The 15,398-nt window shown below is 38.9% G+C and overlaps 1 protein-coding gene across 4 annotated transcripts in view; it reads left to right on the forward strand.

Annotated features, from left to right (window-relative positions):
* atp11c (ATPase phospholipid transporting 11C (ATP11C blood group)) overlaps positions 1-14,485 on the forward strand; it is a 54,671-nt gene extending 40,186 nt beyond the window's left edge. Inside the window, exons 14-31 of one of the 4 annotated variants that reach the window (XM_088009407.1) lie at positions 102-319; positions 652-723; positions 807-880; positions 973-1,076; positions 1,163-1,344; positions 1,776-2,042; positions 2,579-2,756; positions 2,848-2,950; positions 3,051-3,196; positions 3,377-3,436; positions 4,385-4,512; positions 5,486-5,621; positions 5,717-5,782; positions 5,901-6,004; positions 6,094-6,253; positions 8,392-8,491; positions 10,399-10,430; positions 10,719-14,485. In XM_088009407.1, the coding sequence (XP_087865533.1) occupies positions 102-319; positions 652-723; positions 807-880; positions 973-1,076; positions 1,163-1,344; positions 1,776-2,042; positions 2,579-2,756; positions 2,848-2,950; positions 3,051-3,196; positions 3,377-3,436; positions 4,385-4,512; positions 5,486-5,621; positions 5,717-5,782; positions 5,901-6,004; positions 6,094-6,253; positions 8,392-8,487 (2,094 nt within the window). In that variant the 3' untranslated portion in view covers positions 8,488-8,491; positions 10,399-10,430; positions 10,719-14,485. The remainder of the gene's footprint in view (positions 1-101; positions 320-651; positions 724-806; positions 881-972; positions 1,077-1,162; positions 1,345-1,775; positions 2,043-2,578; positions 2,757-2,847; positions 2,951-3,050; positions 3,197-3,376; positions 3,437-4,384; positions 4,513-5,485; positions 5,622-5,716; positions 5,783-5,900; positions 6,005-6,093; positions 6,254-8,391; positions 8,492-10,398; positions 10,431-10,718) is intronic. The other 3 variants (XM_015001860.2, XM_088009408.1, XM_088009409.1) reach the window with 3 other exon arrangements.
* The last annotated feature ends 913 nt before the right edge of the window (positions 14,486-15,398 follow it).

The following is a 15,398-nucleotide window of genomic DNA, read 5'->3' on the forward strand; positions in this document are numbered from 1 at the left end:
AGAACTTATTTTGATAAAAAGTAAATTCAGTCGTGTTGAAATGAGCTAACTTGTTTGATTTTAGTTTCCTTTAATGAGTTGTGTTTTTGTTTTGTTGTTAGGAGAGGGAGGAGCTTTTCCTTCGTGCCCTCTGTCTGTGCCACACAGTTCAGGTGAAAGAGTCTACAAACCAGAGGCAAGCCCAGAATGACCAGTTTGACCAGATTGACCAGGTCGATGGCTTAGGGCTCGATCACGGGTTTCTGGACCCGCCACAGAAGGAAATGGGCTTCATAGCTTCCTCGCCCGATGAGATTGCTCTGGTTAAGGGAGCCATGAGGTAAAAAAAGATGAGAGCTTTGTTGCTGTTACAACATGTTTTCCTTCCCCCTAATTTTGCTTTAATATGCTGAATCTGAACAGTCAGCTTCTTAAATAATGAGGTTTTGTGACTATTTACTGTCAAGTCAGCAGTCTCTCACACACGATTCACTAGGACAATAATATGTCTGCATTGAGAAACTCTTGGATGATGTTGTGTAATATTTATATCTTCTAAGTGTTCAGTAGTTTTAGGACTTAATCATCAAATTTAGCCCAAAGTAAAGCATAAATTACACAAATGCATGACTAAGAAATGTCACATCTTCAGTCATTTGTCTCCATCTGCAGGTACGGCTTCACGTTTCTGGGCCTTGAAAGTAAAAACATGAAAATTCTTAACAGGAATAAAGATGTTGAAACGTAAGTCAGTAACATTTGGATTGTCATAATTGATTTTTGTGTATTCTTTTTTAAACTTAATTTCAATTTTGTGTTACTTGAAGGTATGAACTACTTCATGTGTTAAACTTTGACCCTGTGAGAAGGCGGATGAGTGTAATGGTCAGATCCAAAACAGGTGAGCTGAAGACTTTAACTTACTGCATTTTTATTTGATTTACTGTCGATTTTCAACATTCACCTTGTCTAATTGTTTATGTTTGTGTCCAGGTGACATATTGCTTTTCTGCAAGGGGGCAGATTCTTCTATTTTCCCTCAAGTCAGACAGGAGGAGGTGGAGAGGATACGCATGCATGTGGAACGCAACGCAACCGTGGGTGAAAAACAAACTGTTGTAGCTTCTTCACCAAACAGTCTCAAGGTTTTCTGTGGTAACATTTTTTTTCTCTCTCTGTCTAGGAGGGCTATCGCACATTGTGTGTAGCTTACAAACATCTCAGCGCACAGGAGTACGCCAGGGCAGACGCAGACTTGAGAGAAGCTAGACTGGCTCTCCAGGACAGAGAGGAGAAGCTAATGGCTGTTTACAACCGAGTGGAGACTGATATGATTTTAATAGGAGCTACAGCTGTGGAAGATCAGTGGGTGCTAACTCCACATACTGTAGTCAAACTCTGTTTTAAAATGCAAAAGATCAGATTTTACTTTAAAAGGTTTTATAAGTTACAAATGACCTCATTTAAAATCTAAAGCTTTTCTAAGTGCCTTTCTTTTGTCTTACAGTTAGGAGTTCCTTCTGTTAAATTTTCTGTAGCTTGTGCCCCATCTTACACTGCCACCATGTGGTTATGTACTGCTTCACAATCTTAAGATTCCAAAATGCTAAAACAAATTGTTGGTTTTATATGTTAAATATTTTCATTGTTAGTAAAACAAAACTTCCAAAAACATTGTGATTAATCAATTTAGCTCAACTTGTTGGGCACAATTAACATAAATTTTCTTCCTTTTTTGTGTTTTACTTAGCAAAGTGTTCTCATTCTCCTCGAATGCATCTCTCTCTACCCAACAGGCTTCAGGACGAGGCGGCACAGACCATGGAGGCTCTGCAGGGAGCAGGCATGAAGGTTTGGGTTCTGACAGGGGATAAGATGGAGACGGCCAAGTCCACCTGCTACGCTTGTGGACTGTTTAAGAAAAACACGGAACTGCTGGAGCTGACGCTGCGCACTCTTGAGGATGGAGGGAGGAGTCGGGAGGAGAGGCTGCATGATCTGTTACTTGAGTACCATAAGAAAGCTGTTCAAGATGCCCCACCTGTGAAATTAGGAATTACCAGGTTGGTATCTTACCATTATACAATAATAACCCCTATTCAGTGCCTTGCAAGAAACACTGAACAACCTTAAACGTTTTCACATTTTGTCTCATTACAACCACAAAATTCAGTGTGTTTTATGGAGATTTTGTGCGATAGACCAACACAAATCTGCAAAGTGGAAGGAAAATGATTCGTAGTTCTTAAATGTTCTGCAAATAAACATCTCAAAAGTGAAATTATACCCTGAGTCACTAATACAGTTACAGCTATACATGTTTTAAGACAGCTGCACACATCTAGAGACTAACAATTTTCCCCATTTTTATTTGCAAAACAGCTCAAGCTCAGATTGGATGGAAAGTGCTTGTGAAAATCAAATTTTGCCATAAATTCTCACTTTGATACATCTTCTCATCAATGCTGAACAGGAAAAAACTAGCAACCCTTTTAATATTATGTTTGTGGAGCAACAAAATGTGAAGAAGTTGGCTTGTGTAATGCTATTAAAAGGTTTTGTTGTAACTCATTCCTTATTTTCCTGCTGTTTGCTGCAGGAGTTGGTCTGTAGCCGGACATGATTACGGTTTCATCATCGATGGAGCTTCTTTGTCGATGGTTCTCAGCTCCTCCTCTGAACCAAACTCCAGAAGATACAAGAACCTGTTTCTGCAGATCTGTCAGAACTGCACGTCTGTTCTCTGCTGCCGCATGGCCCCTCTGCAGAAAGCCCAGGTCAGATCCGGTTATTTCAGTGAACTGGATTTATCACTTTAACAGCAAACGCTTAGCAACATACAGCTCTCTGTTTTACTCCCATCTGTAGATTGTTAAACTGGTGAAGAACTCCAAAGGCAACCCAATTACTCTTTCCATTGGTGATGGAGCAAATGACGTTAGCATGATCTTGGAAGCTCATGTTGGCATTGGTAAGAAATCAGTGTAAATGTGGGGAACTGCTATCATTTGGTACAGGTTATGTTGTGACCCTCGGTATATTTTCGTTTTTCTTTGGCCCTGGTGTTCCAGGTATTAAGGGTAAAGAGGGTCGGCAGGCAGTAAAGAACAGTGATTATGCTATCCCCAAACTCAAGCACCTCAAGAAACTTTTGTTGGCTCATGGACATCTTTACTACGTTCGCATTGCACACCTGGTGCAGTACTTCTTTTACAAGGTAACCAAAACTGATTTTGCCTTTTTAATGTTCCAATGCCTTGCTGCATTCATATTCAAAACTTACATTGATCAGCTACTGTTTGCGAGACGTTTTCCAGAAATAACAAAACAACAAACTTTTGAGTTAAAATTAAACTACTCATAACTTTGAACAACTTTTTCTTATTTTTTTCTACAGAATCTTTGCTTCATCTTACCTCAGTTTTTGTACCAGTTCTTCTGTGGCTATTCCCAGCAAGTGAGTTTTTCCTTAGCGACAATGAGGTTTGAAAATGTTGCGATCATTAAAGATGACTGAGCCCATTTCCCTTAAATTACCCCACCCCCTCTGGCCCTGTGACCTTTGACCTCTGTTGAAATAATCTCAACCCTGGTGATGTTTGTGCAATCAAACTATTATAAAGGTATAACAAGAATTTTGTTATGGATATACCACAGGGAACCTGCAGTGGTGTGAAAAAATATTTGCACTCTTACAGACTTATTCTGTTTTTATTTCTTTTTGTCACTCTGATAACCAGATTTTAATATAAAAGAACAAAAAAAACAGAGAAATCTAAAGCTGCAGTTTTTAAATCATTTTTAATTGAGGGGAAAAAACTGTCCAAACTAACAGTGGAGGATTTTCGACCATGTGTTGTTGGTGAGTTTTAGATCATTTAGACCAAAACCCAAGTGTGCTTGATCTTAAGGCAACATGATGGATGTTTTCCAATAACGTATATCAATTGAGGGAAGTCTTTCAGGCCCTGCAGAAGCAAATCATACCAAGACCATCACACTGCCACCACTATGCTTTACTGTTAATGTGTGGTTGATTTTTTTTTTTCTCAAATTATGTTTTCATGTAGTTGGAAACGTTGGTTTAGATTTTTTTCCCTTCCAAACAACATAATCACATATATTTACTGAGATATCACTCACTCCAAGTGCTGAAAATGCAAAAATGAAAGTATGTAAAGCTTCAAACACTTTTTCATGCCTCTGCTATTCTTTCTTTTGACCCACAAACAGATCTAAGTTCCTGAAAGTAATATTTATGCTTCCTCAGATGGCTTCCTTTTAAGACATATAGGTGTTTTTGAGTTTTTTCTACTCCTTCATATTAATCCCCAGTCACCCCACCCCTTCTCCTCCTCCCTCCGTCCTGCCCCTCCTTCCCTTCCTCCTGCTCCGTCCTCCCCAGCCCCTGTACGATGCAGCCTATCTGACGATGTACAACATCTGCTTCACCTCTATGCCCATCCTGGCTTACAGCCTTTTGGAGCAGCACATTTGCATTGAGGTTCTTTTGGAACACTCCACCCTCTACAGGTAACTTAGTGGTATTGCGCCTTTTGAAAAGTGCAGGTCTTGTTAGAGGTTTTTATGTTCTCATTATTTTCAAAGTGATTTGGGGTTTTGAACTATCAGTTATTGATGTATTTTGCGAATAGACTGTAAAATTAAACAATCAACCTTTAACAATTTTCCCATATCCATTATACTGACATAAGTATGCCTAATTACTGGGTTTATTAACGATTTAATAAATCGTTAATAAGTGTATTTATCTTTGCATAAATGAATGTATTTCTCGTAACCATGAAGTGAACTTTATTGAAGTTTGGTTCACATTTAAAAGTGTTTTCCATGCCAGGAAACCAACCAATTTAAATTAACTCTACCAGTTCTCCCAGTAAGAGTAGCTAAATATCTAACCACAACTATGATGATGATGACTGCAGAAGTTATATGGTTGCCATAGGACATTTAAGATGATGTAGGAGTGCATCAGCCTTTATGTATAATTTTGACAGTGGATGTGAGAAAATACGCCAAAGATTCAAACTTGTCCACCCAGTTCTTTTTTTTTTTTTTTTTTTAATGTATTCATTTCATACTGAAAAAAAAAATCAAATTCAACATGAATTTGATATTCATAATACAAGGTGGATTCATGTTGGGAGGGGTTTCTGTTGTGTGTGTCTTCGTCAGCTTTTTTGTGGTTTATGTAAAAAATAATAAAAAGACCTTGATCAAAAAAAAAAAGAATTGATATTCATGCAGATGAATGCTTGTAAACCTTTGGCTAGAACTTTACGTTTAGCCTCTGTAAAATAAAAGTTCGGTTTTGGCCCCTCAGCTCCACTTTTATAGCGCTTTTAATAAAAAGCAATTAGAAAGATATATTTAAAAGTATTTAAAAGCTATTTAATTAACTCTAAACAACATACCCTGGACTCACTGTTGTAAATTTCTATAGAGTTACTGTATGATTTTTTTTCTACCTTTTAATTCATTTCAGAGACATTGCTAAGAATGCAATGTTGCGGTGGAAGCTATTCCTTTATTGGACTGCGCTTGGAATCTTCCACGGATTAGTCTTCTTCTTTGGTGTTCGGTTTTTGTTCAGTAACCCAGCTCTGCAGGACAACGGCCAGGTTTGATTTCACTCAGCTGCTGAACAGAAATGAGACAAAATGATCGATTGGTCTCCGTCTCCTCACCACGTCTTGTTTGTCTTTTTTGTATCCAGGTTTTTGGAAACTGGTCATATGGAACGATTGTGTTCACTGTCCTCGTCTTCACTGTAACGCTAAAGGTAAATGTCGTCCCTGTTCTAAGCTTTAGCACAAACAGGAGACTAAAAGTCCAGTAAAATTAGGATTTTAAACATGTTTTTTGTGTAGTTTTTAATGATCTTCTCTTATTTTTTACAGCTGGCTCTGGACACACGGCATTGGACATGGATCAACCACTTTGTAATATGGGGCTCCCTGGCTTTTTATGTGTTTTTCAGCTTCTTCTGGGGAGGAATCATATGGTCAGAAAATTCACACAAAAGTTTGTTGCAGCCGACCTTTTGTCAGCTTTCAGAAACAGATAATGTGACCAGAAGTGTGTATTCTCCAGCAGGCCTTTCCTGAAGCACCAGCGTTTGTACTTTGTGTTCGCCAACATGCTGAGCTCTGTGTCAGCGTGGCTCGTCATCATCTTGCTCATCCTCCTCAGTCTACTGCCAGAGATCCTGCTTGTGGTGCTCCGCAAGCCCCGTGGACCCCACGCTCGACAGGTAACGCTGAACTGCACGTACACACACACAGACTTTTATTTTCTGTGTACTTTCAACGCTCACTTTAGCAAATGAATTTGTTTCCTCGGGGCTATGTTGGTACATTTTGAAGTTGAGTCGTTTGGAATGCCTTTTAAAGGATAGTTGACTAGATTTATGGCTTACATTTACAGCTAATGCTAAGTTTCAGGTAGCTGTCATGACTAGCTATCTCTAAAGTCCATGCGTAACACAATACAGAACGTACCTGCAGTTTTAAAACTTAAGATGGAAAACCAAGAGAGCTATTCCTCTGCTGATGTAATATTTTGGTAGCTGACATCTACTGATGTTTTATAACCACCTGATGCACACATTCAATTAATCTATTTCAACGTTTAGCGCTGTGTTTATACATGAGTTCATTAGGCTCAAATTTTTTTAGACTTTTTGCACATTTATTAAGATCAGACTTCAGACTTGAAATCTCTGATAGTTTTCCATTTCTCGATTTTTCAATATAACAAAATCAAGGATGAAAAACTGTTTGTATCTCTAGACTTTGATCTTTTTAAATTAATATATTTTTAGATTGCATAATTTATCTTTGGAATATGTGCAGAATGTACCATGAACTTAAGGGGTCAGTGTGTGTGTGTGTGTGTGTGTGTGCGCGCGTGTGTGCGTGTGTGTGTGTGTGTGTGTGTGTGTGTGTGTGTGTGTGTGTGTGTGTGTGTGTGTGTGTGTGTGTGTGTGTTTCAAAGTGGTGTTCTGTGAAATTATTGACAGTAATAACTGTGTTTGTTGAAAAAATAGTGACTTCCTACATTTGAGTCTGGAAAATTGTGTAATTTTGAATTTGTTGGAAATTCTGTAGGAGGTAAAGCATTATCAAAATTTTGTGACCCTCAAAATGCAGAGAAGAGTCACTCATACTAATTGATTGAACTGACCACAAATCTTTCCAGTTTCCATCCCATCAGCCTTATGTTTGCACTGGAATAACAGGCTACATTTGCTGGAGTCTTTGGTGTATTTTATCATTTTTACTCTTGTAAACCTTCATTGAAAATGTAAGATTTGCTTGATTTGTAGTTCTGTCACATTTATGATTAACTGATTTCCTTCCAGTCTAATTTTCAAGTTCTTGGTTCTCCTATTGACTTTTTTTTACTTTCCAATATGACTTCTCTGTGCTGTCACACATTCTTACCTGTCACCTTCCTATTTTTCCTTCTCTTCCTCTCTGTACTTTCCTCCCTAAAGATGAAGCATCGCCTTCCGTCCTCGGGGACTTCTACTATCTTCATGCTGTCTCAGACAGCTAGCACTCACAGCTTCTCATGGAGCGACTGAGGTCTCCTGTTTTCTCTCTGTTAAACTTTATTCTCGTTCTGAGGATTTTCTGTTTGCTTGGAAACTTGCTTGTTTCCTTCTCACTGTGTCCTCCCTCTCCCACTGTCTCCTTCCTTACATAAATTTATTCAAGCTGGCGCCCTATAGATTTTGATCCTGGTCCCACTCTGTTGGACAGTTTAATTATGGAGTCAATGCTTGGAAGCCTCTGTTTTAAACATTGACTCAACTGGCTTAATCTAGTTATAATTTATTAAATTGGGAGGAGTGGTGTGCTGCCAGCTCTTCCTGCAGTGTGGAGTAGGACAGGGAGTCTGTGCTGAGCGTGCAGTCAGTCTTTCATCCTTGTCTGTCCAGTTTTATTATTCAGTGTCTCCTCCCAGCTGCCTTGCTGCTCCAATGCCTGCTGCCTCTGCATGTCCCGTCGGGTGACTGCAGCACCTCAAAGCACCCAAACGCAACTGCATGAGGCACGAGTCCACAACCTCATCCTGGATCCTCAACCCACAGCCCACAGCTTTTTCTGTGTTCAGTCTCATAAATCTTGTTTTGAGAAATATCCAAGTACATGAACAAATACACTATAAAAAAAAATTGTTTTTATTTTTTGCCAAGAGTTGTCTAGAAAGACACATGGACTAACGTTTTATTGCCCATTTGTCTACTTTTAGTCTCTTGTGAATGTATATGTTTGTGTGTATGTGTGTAAGTGTGCTGGAGGAAGGAGAATACGGAGAAAGAGAAGCATGTTTGTGCTTGGCGGCGTAGTGAAGTCAACGGTGTGTTCTGCCTCACCCTTCTAGAAAAAGTCGAGTGCGGGGGACCCCCAGTCTCCCCAGTCTCCAGCCAGGCCCCTGCTCACCAGAACCTTTTCAGATGAATCCAATACTGTCATTTAAACAGGTACCAGCCCACTTTTAGGTCATTCAACTTAATCAGGGACTCACGCTTGATTTTAAACCCCTCTAAGTTCTAATAAGATAATCAAAACCCCAATGGCCTATAAATCATATTTAATAATGAACAAGTGTTTTTCTTCTTGTCTGTGTTGTCTAAGCTGGATTAGGCTGGCTGAAGAGAGGCACTTATTACATTTCTGTCATTCTGGACCAAAACTTTTGTATGATATGGTTAAATAATTCATGCATTTCATCTATGATTGCAAACTTGGGTTCACATTTTTGCACAGACACATGCTCCTTTCAGCCCTCCTTTTGATGCAAAGCTTAAATTTCCATTTGCTTGTGCTTCTGATGTCTCCGTCTTTATTTACTTTCTTCCAGTCAGTTGTTTTCCTGAGTTGGAGTCCGAGGTGTCCTCCTTTTTCCTTCCTATCTCATGGTGTCAAACCACAGGGCTGGTCACTGCATCGCTCCACTTTCCAGCATTCTTGTGCCACTTGCAATGTTGCCTTTTGTTTCTTTGGGTTAGGTCATCTCTGTTATTCACCGTCTGCTTATTTGTTTGGTAAATAATGCATGCATTTGTGCTTGTTGTCCTTGGGTTTGGTGCATGGAGTTACTCTGATTCAAACTTAGCCTAAATGTTGCTGAATTGTGGGCTGCAGACATCCAAATGACAAAAAAACAAACATGGATAAAACTTCTGAAAACTCCTTCGTCCCTCAATGTGTTTTTATGGCCCTGCTAACGGATTTATACCAGCTGAAGTTTTTTACATCTTGTCTTTTTACAGTCACAAACTTTAAAGTATTTAAAGATTGTATGTAACACAAAGATAAACATGATTACACAATGGAAGGAAACCCTTTTTTAAAATTATACCAATAAAAATCTGAAACTTGTATTAAGCTAATATATTTGCCCCCCTTTACTCTGGTACCTCTAAGTGAAATCTACTTCAGCCAATTACCGTTAGGATTCAGCTGTTCTGTGATGTCTTCAGAGGTTTGTTAGAGGACATTGATGAACACCAGGCAGGGCAGGAATAAAGCTGTGGAGTCTGTTGAGAGATGCTCATGTTATGAGACGACATCCCAAACTTAGATAGATGTGATTAATCAATATTAGTAGATAATACATTTGATATAATGTTCAAAAATTTCACTAAGTTCCGACCCAGCGCCACAAAGCATTCTGGGGGATGTAGGCATAGGAAAGACTTTAGCCACTAAGCTTCTCACAGCCAACTGACCAAGGTTGGTGGCATCAACTCACTCTCTCTCTTTGGTTACCTAGCAACTCACTCACTCTTTGGTTACCTAGCAACAGCCGGTTGAGTAACTTGCGCCACAGCTGTTCAAGGTTTCGCCTCCGTGTTTCATAACTGTGTAAAAATGTTAAAACAACAGCGTGGAGTGAAGGGAGAGAATGAGTGCAACAGCTAGAGAGGAAAGTGGATAAAACATTGAATAGATTACGTCACCTGTTTGGCAGTGCTAGAGATATTTAAAACAAAAACTAATCAATAATCATTGATATCGACTGATGATGTGAAACCCTTATATCGTGAAACGTTTTTCAGTTATATCTAATGTCCAAAACAGTGTGTCATTTTTCCAACCTCATCACAGTTCGGCAGCTAATCTGAGTTGGTCTCTTACATAAAATCACAGTAATTTACAAAGAAGATTGTAGATGTTAAAAAGACAAAATGCAAAAAACAAATTCAGTAAATAACCTACCAGGACATCGTACCTTTAGATACCTGTCTGTCCCCTGAACATAATGCTAAGGAGACTGGTCCCACTTCACCGCCACTGTTCACCAGTGTCCCTGGCTGCCCAGCAGTAGCACACAGCTTCCTGTAAGAATGTTTGACTTTTAACCTGGTTTTTATTCTCCCTGTAGCTGGCAGAGGGTGGCCTCCTACAAGCTTCCAGGTAAACCTCAACGGCAGCACTAACTCTGTGTTGTGATCTGCCTTGCTGGGCTTCAATAGATCAGCTGACATGAGGGGAAAATGGGATGATTTTCTTTACTAATGCGTGTCAGCTGTCGGTGGTGGCGAAGCTGTAATCACTGTAGCTTTCTTCGTCGTTGTTTTGTAGCCACTCACTGCTGATTCTGTGGTGTTTTAAGCCTTGCTACATGGTTCAATTTTCTCCTGTCGCCTCCAGCTGCTGATTGAAAGCACAAAGTAAAAGTCTGTCGTCTTGTGTTGTTTCCAGATCGCTGCTGTCACACCACTTTCCTACAAGCACCTGAAGGAGCGCGAGTAAGAGGCAGCCTGGACACGGCACTGAAATCCTCCTCGTTTTGATTTTCTTTCATAGTGAAAGCAACTTCAAAGGGTGGAGAAATATGAAAAGATGAAACAAGAGATCAAGATGAAGAGGATGAAAAAGATCATAGAAATTTAAAGACTTGAGGGAGAAGTTGAAATTGTTTTTGAAGTCTTTTGACTTCTGTTCCTTTTTTTTTGTTGTTTTGCCCAGTGCATGCCTGCAGAGCAGTGCTCTTCTATATTTTATAAAAATAACTCCAATGATGGGCATGAGTCTTCTTCCTTTTACTTTTTTGATATTTGCTTACAAATAAACGCTGCTTTGCCAGTAGCTAAGTACAACTACTTTGATCCATTAAGCAGTTGTAATATCCACTCCAAGAATGGTACATCTGCATGAAGGCTAAAGAAAAAACAAACAAAAAAAAACACTTCTCTGATATTTAGTCACTGTGTTTTGCAAATCTTTTTATTTAAACTTAATCGCTGCACTTGTATTTTTGCAATATTTTTTTTCCTTTTCTTTAATTATTTTAATATTTAATTAAATATTCACACCTTCCAATCCAAATCATTCCAGGTAAAACATTACTAAATGTGATATCAGTGCAGCTGGAAGCAGCACACAGACTGTTAGTGTAGTTTTAGCTTATTTCTTTGATTTTTTGTGGATAAAGAGGATATCTGTTTCAAATGATAATTTATAAGAAAGGTCAAATATTATTACTCAGCCCAAAAAGTGTGTCTGTGTGAGACTGAGCAATAGATTTAAGACTCAAAGCACGCTCCAGCTATGAAATGTTACTTGGCGCGTGAGCTGAAATCTTCCAGCCTCAAAGATAAGTTAATAGGTTCCAGTAGGAGATAAGAAAATTAATATATGTGCTGTAACGTGCAAAGCTTAGACATGTGTGTTAACATCTGCTCAAAGCCAAAACGACGAACGTAGTGCAATCAGGTTGGGCCTTTATGGTGACAGGCCTGTGTGCATATCGTATGGTTGTGTTGTACAGAAGTGCATACATGTGTTGGATGAAAATAGCCACCCATGCCTGCGTGTAAAGAAGCGCAGGTGTACTTGAACTTCGTTGATTCGGGTCAGTTTGACATTTTCTGCACTATTAGGGAAACTGGTTTCTTTATGAATCTGGTCATGTTAGTTATAATCGAACCACATGCATACGGTTTCTGTTAGATAAGAAAACATCACATAGCCAATAATCATCTGTACACAACAATAAGAAATTTATAATCATTAGTGTTTATATTTTGTCTCTTCGGATGAGTTTAGGTTTGAAAGTGTTTGAGCAGAATCAGCACAGCTTAAAGTCACTGTGAGGTGCTGATAGCGTGAACTGTTCACATTTCCTCCTTTAACTTTTAATCTGTAGTTCTTTATACATTCCATCCAGACATAACATGATTTCAGACTCTTTGATACTCTTTTTCTAATATCTTTTACTTTCTCTCATTATCATATTAAATCTACTTGCCATATTTATTATTATTAAGTGTAATTTTACTCACTGAGGTTATATTTTTATTACATGTATCTTTTTATTATTCAGAGAATGTTGAGCTTTGTACCAGTGGAGCTCATGTGTTGATGTCCGGCTCTAACTCGAGACAGTATCGGTCCCATTCAGCAGTCTGTGTTGTCTGTAAAGACCAGGCAGCCCCTTCCCAATACGCTCCCCAACTCCCCAGATCAATATCCAGTTCTGTTTATCTTCCTATGTAAAGTACAGTCCTGGCCATAGGTTTACATACGCTCACTGTGGCTTAATGTGATGTTAATTTGAAGCTTTAAAGATAGTGGTGGGTGTTATATCGAATATTTTGAATTATATAGAATATATATTGATATTTTGTGGCACTACTGTGATAGCGATAAGCATTATGATTAAAATAAAAACTATTTATTATGCATTTTTTTGGGTAACTATAATATTCTTGAAAAATATTCCCATTTTCATCAGGCTTCTTCAGGACACCACTTACTTAAAAAGTTTCATTTATAACTCTAGAGTGCACATTTAATCTTTTTTTTTATTATTAACTCCCTTATATTCATTGATGCTCTCTTGGAACAAACAGTGGAGAAAATAGCAAAACATAACATCAATAACATTTCCGAACATGCCATCAGTTTTCTTTAGTTTTTCCATTTACGATAAATCACTGATAAAAATCATCATTTTCATCAAAAGAAATGTTTCAATATTAATGCCCACCGCTGTTTATAAAGTGAATTTATACGACTTGTTTTTCGTCCAAAATGGAAGGATGCTAAGGCATGTAAGGTCATTTTCAGGAAACAAAAATTGGATACACAAATTGAAATTGTGTAGATAAGCTGAAATGTATTCAAACATCCTCACTAATGTGTTTATTCTATCAAGCCCCACCTAAATAATATTCTCTTTGTATTCACCAAAGAGAATAAAATTTATAGAGAGAAATTTATAAACACTGATCTGGTACACTGACAATGTGGTAACTTTGCCCACCATATGCGTGTGAATCTGATGTAAGTTTTTTTTTTTATTCTCTTTGTATTCACCAAAGAGAATATTATTTAGCCACTTGGATATTTAGCCACATGCATTTCATTAAAATTCATTGGGTTCCCATCACATGTCCTTCTTTAAGATTAGTTCTTAGGTTGTCGATGGGACTGAGGTGAGGCTCATTCAGGATGTTTGTAGTTAACCTTCCAGGACTAGTTTTGATGTGTTTGGGGTCAATTCAAGATAAATGTCTTGCTGATCATGTTACACATCACATAACATTGACAAGATGAATCTGTTATTTTTATGTTACTTTTACTTTATGTTTATATGCATATTGTTGCATGTTTTGCATTATATATTAGTTTCCTTTACCCTGTTAAGAGTGCAACATGTATTTTCTTCTATTTATATGAAGAAAAGAAAATTTAAATGACCTCGTCCAGTTCTGATTTGATAAATGTTCACATATCCAATTCAAATAACACCAGAAGGTTGTAAAAACTCAGAGAAGCTAAAACACGTTTAACCAAATATTAGTGGGGCTCTGTGGATACTTCTGGCAATATTGATTAGAAATTCGCCCTTCAAAGCCCAAAGTTATTAACTCTCTTGCAGATGAAGTGTGTATGTAAACTTTTAACCAGAACTGTAACACTTATGTAAAATTGATTATGATTTGTGTCCCAGCTCTTGTAACAGTCTTTGTGTGTTTTTCTTGTTTAAATCTTTAGATTGTTACTCACCATAACAAGAGATTTGGAATGGAAAATCTTAAGCCGTCGCTGAAAATACAGGAAGTAAAAGGTCACATTGGATGGGGCTGCCTGCTTTAACAAATGAGAAACCTTTAAATAACTTCAGAAATGCTATTTTCAGAGCTTAAATATGTTTGAATCTAATATTTTGCCTGTTAAAAATGAATGGATTGTATTTTTAATGCAACTTTTTTCCAGGCACTTTTTTAAAGAAAAAAATGAAATAAGAAAAAAAAGAACAGAGAGAGAGTAAGAGGCTCTGCGGGTGTCTGTCTGTCTGTGGAGGTGGACACTTTCAGGCACCTCAGGCAGGGATTCCTTGCCGCCTCCGGCCTTTTGAGTCTCCAGCTTCACCACTCCAAACCTCCGAGCTGAATGTACCTCTTTGAAATATCAAAAATAACTGAAGATTTTCTGTAATAAAGCTGAAAGTTTTAAAGAAACGGCCTTCTTTTGTGATTTATTATGGTAGAAGGTGTGTCAGCAGTTTGTGTCTAGTGCAAAGTTTTGTGGGTGGGTGTGTGTGTGTGTGTGTGTGTGCGCGCGCAGGGTTTGTAGCCACCCTCAGCAGATGCTGTGCAGTAATGAGATGGCCGAGAGGCTAAGCTGGATCAGCTGAGTGGCCGCCGTAAGAGGTCGGAGTGCCGCTGCTCCGTGTGTGTCCTCAAAGGAAGACACACCCACACCCTTGTTCATCAGGGTGATGAACAAGACATCACCCTGATCTCTGAGATTTCCAAACCTCTGTCTTTCTCTTCAGCGTGCATAAATCTGCTGAGCGCTGATCCATTTAGACGAGTTGTGGGCTGAGCAGTGGGCAGTTCAGCTGAGAAAGGCTCTCTGTAACAGTATGTACACAATGACACCCTTTCTTATTTGTTCTGCGGTTTTGAATGTGATTTCTGTGTTAAAGCCTGTGTTTCACATGGGCCAAACTTGCTGGCAGAGGGAGAGAAAGATGTTTATTTTCAACAGCCAATCTGTTCTGCTCAACGTGCATTTATTATATAATAAAACAGGAGATTAACTGATGAATATGTTAGGCGGCCATCCTGAACAGTGAGGCCTGCATGAAGAAGTGTGAGGGAAAGTAGGGAGGGAGCTGGCAGCCGGTCAGGAGCGGACTCTTGAGCTTTGCTCGGTGCAGAGCTGACGCACTAATGCTCCGGGAGGGGAGGGGAAGGGACAGGCAGCCGTGGCCAGATGGAGCTCTGTTTGTTTTGAAGCAGCTAACTGCTGCTGAGAGCAGGACACGCTGTCGACTGGTGTGTATCAACCAGAGGAGAACAAGACATCACACTCAGTCGGGGCTGCGACCGGTCAACGAACTGCTGCTGCTGCTGCTGTGTGTGTGTT

Source organism: Poecilia mexicana, unplaced genomic scaffold (assembly GCF_051168715.1).
Source record: "Poecilia mexicana isolate PSO_F unplaced genomic scaffold, ASM5116871v1 scaffold_10, whole genome shotgun sequence".
In the NCBI taxonomy this organism is placed as follows: Eukaryota; Metazoa; Chordata; class Actinopteri; order Cyprinodontiformes; family Poeciliidae; genus Poecilia; species Poecilia mexicana.